Source organism: Zea mays, chromosome 1 (genome assembly GCF_902167145.1).
Source record: "Zea mays cultivar B73 chromosome 1, Zm-B73-REFERENCE-NAM-5.0, whole genome shotgun sequence".
Classification (NCBI taxonomy): domain Eukaryota; kingdom Viridiplantae; phylum Streptophyta; class Magnoliopsida; order Poales; family Poaceae; genus Zea; species Zea mays.
Window position 1 is genome coordinate 285,335,389 of NC_050096.1, and position 7,168 is coordinate 285,342,556.

At 52.4% G+C, this 7,168-nt stretch overlaps 2 protein-coding genes across 2 annotated transcripts; one reads left to right on the forward strand and one right to left on the reverse strand.

Annotated features, from left to right (window-relative positions):
* The first annotated feature begins 300 nt into the window (after positions 1-300).
* LOC103645621 (uncharacterized) lies at positions 301-3,121 on the forward strand. The gene is made up of 4 exons (XM_020546949.1): positions 301-918; positions 1,698-2,314; positions 2,421-2,564; positions 2,676-3,121. Exons 1-4 carry the CDS (start codon positions 643-645, stop codon positions 2,917-2,919), a joined length of 1,281 nt encoding a protein of 426 aa, XP_020402538.1. The 5' UTR covers positions 301-642; the 3' UTR covers positions 2,920-3,121.
* A 114-nt stretch (positions 3,122-3,235) lies between these two features.
* LOC100275577 (uncharacterized) lies at positions 3,236-6,476 on the reverse strand. Its single transcript, NM_001371764.1, has 9 exons — positions 5,756-6,476; positions 5,530-5,625; positions 4,999-5,424; positions 4,756-4,891; positions 4,503-4,665; positions 4,271-4,396; positions 4,008-4,202; positions 3,756-3,878; positions 3,236-3,613 (listed from the first exon to the last, which is right to left on the reverse strand). The coding sequence occupies exons 1-9, from the start codon at positions 6,009-6,011 to the stop codon at positions 3,500-3,502; spliced, it is 1,635 nt and encodes a 544-aa protein (NP_001358693.1). The 5' UTR covers positions 6,012-6,476; the 3' UTR covers positions 3,236-3,499.
* Positions 6,477-7,168: the final 692 nt, after the last annotated feature.

Below are 7,168 nucleotides of genomic sequence, written 5' to 3' on the forward strand. Positions count from 1 at the left end.
CGAACATAGCAGATAGCACCGTCAAAAGTGTGAAGAATCTTAATAAAGGGTGCCCTGGTGCCAAGCTCCTAAATCTAATGATCTAAGTAATGACGCCTAAAAGTCTATGCTCTGAACCAATGGGAGCCCAGGTCAACGTTGTTTGAGACCGTGTGTGCAACGTTGCCACTCGTAATGGTCGACCACAATTTAGCGCTACAGCTCGCGCAAATCGCAGATGAGCCTCGCTCGTAAACAATGCAGCTTAGTTGTAGACAGCATGGTCTCTGTAACAGCTAACACTGAAAGCTAGCCTGGCGATCCATTTGGCAAATTTTGAGATAATCTCAAGCGTGGCATAGACTACATGTACAGTTCAGAGACTTTCGAAAATTGAAATGCGCCTCATTGGTAGAGCCGTAGAGGTAATCGAAGACGAATCCAGTTTAGAATTCAGAGACAATTAGAGTTTAGAGAGGCGGTCGCTTTGCCGGGTGTTGCACTAGACACTGGACAGGAAACAGGAACTAATGCTCGCAACCCTCGCGCGGCCTTCTATCTCTCTCGGCCTCTCTATTTGTCGCTGGTCGGCCGCCGTCCCTGTCATTACCACCGCCCAGTCGTCCTTGGCTTGTCCAGAGAAGCAAGAAAGGTCTCGCGGCAATGGACGACCGGCGCGGGCGCGGCGACGCGTTGGGCCAGAGGCCGTTCGCGTCTGCTGCTCAGAGACAGGAAAGGGTGTTCGACGGTGGAGGCGGAGGCGGTGGCGGCGGCCATGGGCCAGCGTTTGGCGACGAGTTTGATCAGGGGTCGTCCCTCATGGCGCTTCTCAGCGCTGGCGCACGTGCAGTGAGCTCCCAGCCACCGCCGCCGACGTGGGGCGTGGAGGAGGTGACCGCGGCGCCTGCCATTAACCTGGTGCCTCAATCGTTCTCCATGGTAAACTCTATGTCGTCTTTAATTAATTTATGATCTCTCATCTTTATATCTGTTCATTGCAAGGCAAGCAAGTTCCTCTTTGAATCTGAGTTCATTTATTTTAGGGTTACCGTGGTATATGTGTTCACTGACAATCACGGTATATATCTGAGTGTCCATTGACCATATACGATCAGAATCATGCATGTCTTCTTTCCGATGCAGTTGATTTATATGCTCGTTAATCTTATGCTTGCATGCTTCACTGTTCCTAATTCTGCAAACTACAATGCTCTGGAGTTCCATTCTACCGTACCGACTAGCTAGGCAGTGATTTGACCATCACTGGTTGGAGTTCTCTAAACAATCAACTGGCCGGCAATACAGCAGGCTGCAGTTTTACAAGTACATGGCAATGGACTGTCAGCTTTGCACGTTCTAGCATTGGTTTATAATAATATAAAAATACAAATTTATGCCTCCAATCTTAGGTTCTAACTTCTAAGTGACAACGGTTAAGGTCTGCTTGGATTCACTCCTCTAAACTTTAGAGGTCTAAGGTTTAGAACTAAACCTCCAAACAAATGAACTAAAGTTGGCTTTAAATTATAGCCAATATCATGTAGAGTGTAAGAGTTTAAAAGTAAGATTAATTGCTCTAAACCCTTTTAGAGCTTTAAAGTTTAGAAAAGATGATCCAAACATAAACATGCAATTATCACATGCAGTGTTTCAGTGCAATTGACAATAATATATACCTCAAAGATCACAATAGTATGATATGTTTCCTCTCAATGAAGGCAAACTACGCGCCACCGCCGCCGTCCTACCAGTACCAGCAACCGACCTCATTCGCCCCATCGCCGCTGGGCGGCAGAATGGATCCCTACGCGCCGTACCTTCACGTAGACCAGCCGCCGCAATGGCCTCCTCCCCGAGCGACGGTTGTTGGTTCCTCCCTGCCGCACTCCAACTTCACCGTCCTCTTCCCCAGCAATCCATACGAGCATGACATGCAGCTGCGAGCGACCGCGCTATTCGGCGGCGGCGGCGGCTCATACTCATACACGCTGCCGCCGCCGCCGCCGCTGGCCATCGAGCAGCCAGCGAAGGACGGTTACACCTGGCGCAAGTACGGGCAGAAGCAGCTCAAGGACGCCGAGTCACCACGAAGCTACTATAAGTGCACCCGCGACGGGTGCCCCGTCAAGAAGGTCGTGGAGCGCTCCTTCGACGGGCTCATCAAGGAGATCACCTACAAGGGCCGCCACAACCACCCGCGCCCGCAGGAAGGCGGCCTCGCCGGCGGTGGGAACGATGCCGGCCTCGCTGCCGCCGAGGAGGACGCGGAAGGCCCGAGCGACGACGATGACGACGCGTCGATGCATGAGGATGACGTCGAGGGTGCTCCTGGCATGTGAGTTATGCTCTGCATGCATGGTCCTACTCCTACTGTCGCCCGGCCTGCGCGCGGGCAACGTGAACCGTGTGACAGGCTGTCGGTTGTCTGGTCTGGTGGTCAGGGGCGCGGACGGCGTGGGCGGGCAGAGGGTGGTGAAGAAGCCCAAGATCATCATCCAAACGCGGAGCGAGGTGGATCTCCTGGACGACGGCTACCGGTGGCGCAAGTACGGGCAGAAGGTAGTCAAGGGCAACCCCCGGCCGAGGTGAAATCTTCACTTGGAGTGGACCGACTATCTCATTCTGAACCATTTATCTGTGATGGTGCTCAGTGGCTCAGTGCATGCTCACTGCTCTGCTCAATGATGCGCATGCAGGAGCTACTACAAGTGCACCGCGGATAACTGCAACGTGCGCAAGCAGATCGAGAGGGCGACCACCGACCCCAGGTGCGTCCTGACGACGTACACCGGCCGCCACAACCACGACCCGCACCCGCCGGGCCGGGGCAACGAAGCCGCTGCCGGCGGCTCTTCGGCTGATCCGGCCCCTTCATCTGCGAACACGGCTACTGGAACTGGGGGCTCGGCAGCTGATGGAGGAGTGCTAGCCGGGAAATGAGTGACTGGCCATTGGCCTCTGTGGTGTGGCTTTGCTGGGTGTGTGAATAAGAGAGGCTGCACCATTGATTCTTTTGGGCATGTGTTTTCTGCCGGATAATTGTTTATTCGATTAGATTTCAACTGTTGAAGATGAGCTGACTTGTTGGTTTCGGCTAAACATGTGATTGTGCTGCATGGTATGTACATTTGTTTCCTCTTTATTTGTCTTTTTCTTTTCACGTTTTTATGTCTTTTTCTCATGAGAAGAAAATTTTCTAACTGAGGATGGAAGGAACAAGGAAAGAACTGGTGTGGTGATGTACCTGCAACATTAGTAAGCCTGAACTGGAAATACAGACATGTATTTCGTTTCAAAAAAAGAAAAAGAAAACACAGACATGTATACACATCGTCTTCAGAGTTCAGAATGCAGATTGCTGCAATATCTTCTTTTCCCTCCTCAGTGATTAGGTGTTTCTTAGCTCACAAACTTGAGTTAGTCCCTACAACTATCTGCCGATCTATACAACAGCATCTCGAAAAGCAACAGTCTCTTTTGCTTTTCCAGAAAGTTAGCGCCTTACAGTAACAGGACAGATTTACTCATCAGCTGCAGTTATCAGCGTCGGTATCTGCCCGTTGTTGGCGAAGTCGATCTTGTTCAGCCTCATGCAGCACAGGACATGCTCTGGCAACTCCTCAGCCTTCTGTGCCTGTAACCAGTATCAGACCATGGTTAAGCTACAGACACTCGGTCAAGGGGTCACTTTTCTTTTTTTTTCCTTTTTTTCCCTTTTTCTTGAAACAAATCAAGCGGTCACTTTTCAGCCAGCAGCAGAAGAAAACTGTGTGTACCTGGATAGTTAGACCAAGATCAAGAACGCCATGCTTGAGCCGCTCCTGGAAGGTCTCGAGCCCTTTCCGTGATATGAAGCTGAACCGATGGACATCCAGATCGATCTCAAAGTAGTTTGAACCCTACATTATTATCAATGAAAAGACACGCATTTTTTTTATGTTTGTCAGAGTTGGAAACACGGTTCACTATTTCAGCACCTGTTTGTCTATAAATAAACTAGCGAGGAAATTAATGCAGTCTTCGGTTACCTTGTAGAATTTGTGTTGTGGGCGAGATAGCACAGGCTTCATATTGTAGGTCTGCACAAGCTTCCTCTCTGCGGTGCTCAGTTGCAGGTCCTCAGGGTTCGCCAAACCAGCCAGGATTTTCAGCCTCTCGGTGTAGGGCACAATGCTGTCTACTGGGAACCCCTTCACCTTTTCCGTTTCCTCGTTCATGAGCCTCTGCATCACTGGTCCGTCAGAAAGTTTTCCTAATGAGGTGCTTTGTCTGTGTACTCAGATAAATCTACCTTTATGCTGTCCTGCAACTGAGGAGAAATCTCCTTGTCAAAACTGTCAGATAACTTGAAATACAGAACTAGGCTTATCCCATCGCCGTCGTTATCGCCAAACACTGTAGCAGGGTAGGTGGGCAACTGCAGAAACAAGTAAACTTGTCAGGCTCAGAAGCGAGATCTAACCAATTAGCAGCCAGTAGTTAAAAGGCAACAATTAAGAACCCTTTGTGACCTACTGAACTACCTGAATGTTGACGATGAGCAGGGTAGGAAATGTCTCGTGTGTCTTCAGAGACGGAAGCGAGAGGTGCTGCGCAATGTGGTGAATCTTCCTCGTGTAGGCGAACATGTCCACTCCGATGGGGGTGTAAGGGGAGCAGCCTGGAGCTGGGTACTTCCTCTTGTCTCTGCAGAAAAATTTGACAGATTCAGTCAGGCCTCCTAATCATGTGTGGTTCTGTCAGAAGTGCGTTTACAATACTGGCACCGCTTCGTACTTGAAGAAGCTCTCCCCTCGGACTCTGAACGTCGATGGCTCAAGAACCGACCAGCAACCTTGTGGCAGTTTCTCGCCGGTCGAACACGGCACCGTGAAACCTGCCCTTGGGCGGTACAGATAATTCGCAGAACCACCTGGGGGATTGCAGAACAGAATTCTGTGTGAGCTAAGTAGTAATTCGGCTGCTGAACAGCTGCATGAAAAAAAACGGCACTGCAAATGCCGGAGCTAGGCGACTCACTCATTTCGGTCATCTCGTCGCCCTCATATGACCTTCGCCTGAACGAGAGCCTGACCACGGCCGTTTTCTTCTTCTGCTGCTGCTGCTGCTGGTGCGGGGGCGGGACCGGGCTGACACCAACGACCGGCATCGGCTGGACCTTGTTGCTCGGAACCGACGCCGGGAACGGCCGCGGCGACATTGCAGCCTGAAGCTCCTTCAGTGTACTACTGCAGCAGCCCTCGTCATTATTGCAGCTACCGCTATTATTAGTTGCAGTGGCAGCGACGTTCGAGTCGTCGTCGTCACTCTTGTCAGCAGGTTGTTCACTTTGGTCGTATGCTTCTGCGTTTGCGATGCTCCTGAGGAGCTGCATGGTGTCCAAGAAGCACGCTGCCTCCTTGCACTGCGGTGCGTCCGAGCCGCCGGTGACATCAGGGAGAGGGTCTGGATTGGATTGAATTGAATTGGAAGGGAAAACGTAAGTACTACTGGAAAGTCTGAGACTGCAGTTCACGCTTTTAGTTTGGGACTATGAACGTACAGCATTACCTCCGCTGACGCTAGCGAAATCGTTGTCGAGATCGTCGTCGGAGTCCGGCGACTCCAGGATGCTGACAGAATCGTACCACGCTTCTTCGCAAACCACTGCACGTAATTGCCAGAGCTGTGAGCGATTACTGCCTTACTGGTACCAACCACAGTAGAGTCCAGGACCAGGAGGAGGAGGAGGAGGAGGAGGGAGATGCTATGCTATTGCTATGCAGCTGGTACCTACCGCTCCCGGCGTCCATCTGGCTGTGCTGCCACTGCAGCTTGGTGAGGCGCAGGGTGACGTTGGAGTCCGGCGCCTCCACGTGGACGACCCCGTGCCGGGCGAGGCAGGTCGCCGCGCTGCCGGCGCCGCGGACGATCGGCGCGTCGGCGGCGATCGCCGTGGACAGCTTCCGCCGGAACTTCCTCGCCGCGACCGACAGCTTCCTCGACCGCCGCCGCCGGTGCCTCGTCGACGACACCGACACGCAAGAACCCATGGATGCCCGGCTGCTTAGCGCGCGCTGGCTAGTGGCTAGTAGCGAGGCTACGGCGCTACGCACGTACGCACCTGGAGCTGGATCTGCTGCCACCAAGGAAAGCAAGTTGCACCCTCGTCGCAGAATTAATCAGCAGCCTTGGACAACAGATGGATCCAGCAATGGATGGCCGGCCTCCAACTGTCTCCCGCTCTCGCTCTAACCTCTATTTCTCGGCGGATAATGCTAAGACGAAGAAAGTCTCCTGCTTTTATCGAAGGTCACGGATGACGGACGACTCATCACGGGCGGCAATTCTGAAGCGGGCAGAATAATTAAGCAACCTGGCTGCTTAATCCTCAGCTGCTGCCTCCGCCTAGCTACTGGCGATCCGCAATGGCAACAAGTGCGAGCGAGGCAGCACGCCCTCCTCCACACGAGAACGTGATGTGCATGCGATTAGAGAAATAGCAGCGGGAGGAGGACCCTATAGCGTGTGTTGATGGTTGATGCCTCTGCTTTTCTGCTCCGCAAAGGCACGGCATATGAATCATCGGAGACGGACGGGGGAGTAGTAGGGTAGGACCATAAAGAAACGGCCGGGGGAGATGGTACAGGTCGCTGTCACGCGTGTTTGAAGAACCGGGTGGAACCCTAGCCGCCTGCCCCGGCCCGCCAGGCGCCAGCCCCAGTGACTCGGGCGCTAAACTATTCAGGTAATGCATGGTCGCCTCGCCTGGTAGGTCTCTGTGCGTGCTGGGGGGCAAGGAGAATACAGGTTAGGTACGGTGACACGACAACTACTCTCTGCTCCTCCATGTCCATGCATGCTCAAGGTTTCGGCTTCGTCTGTCCAGGTTTTGGCAGAGAGTCAAATGGGCAGTAGAGAGTAGTTGGTGCGTGTATGAACCTGATGGATTGAAAACCTGATGGATTGAAGCGAGTAGGTGATTGTGCGAGAAAAATATGCACCTGACCTGATTCATGGGTGGCTTGCAAATCTCAGCAAAATAGCATATAATGCTCCGTCAGGGAATGATTGTTTTTACTTTATAGAGAAAAAAAATTGGATTACTCGTGGTGAGGCGGCTGAGGCATCTCCAACGCTGACCGAGGAGGGACTGAGAGACCGACGTGGACGCATGAGAAAAATATCGCCGTCTATAATTGGGACGCCG

Bases quoted from the DNA above. Each gene is read 5' to 3' on its own strand.
- LOC103645621 (XM_020546949.1), top strand. From the start codon at position 643: ATGGACGACCGGCGCGGGCGCGGCGACGCGTTGGGCCAGAGGCCGTTC. The intron at 919-1,697 runs GTAAACTCTATG...CTCTCAATGAAG, and splicing joins TGCCTCAATCGTTCTCCATG to GCAAACTACGCGCCACCGCC. The intron at 2,565-2,675 runs GTGAAATCTTCA...ATGCGCATGCAG, and splicing joins AAGGGCAACCCCCGGCCGAG to GAGCTACTACAAGTGCACCG.
- LOC100275577 (NM_001371764.1), bottom strand. From the start codon at position 6,011: ATGGGTTCTTGCGTGTCGGTGTCGTCGACGAGGCACCGGCGGCGGCGG. The intron at 4,892-4,998 runs GTGAGTCGCCTA...GCAATCCCCCAG, and splicing joins CGACGAGATGACCGAAATGA to GTGGTTCTGCGAATTATCTG. The intron at 3,879-4,007 runs GTAACCGAAGAC...ATAATAATGTAG, and splicing joins CACAACACAAATTCTACAAG to GGTTCAAACTACTTTGAGAT.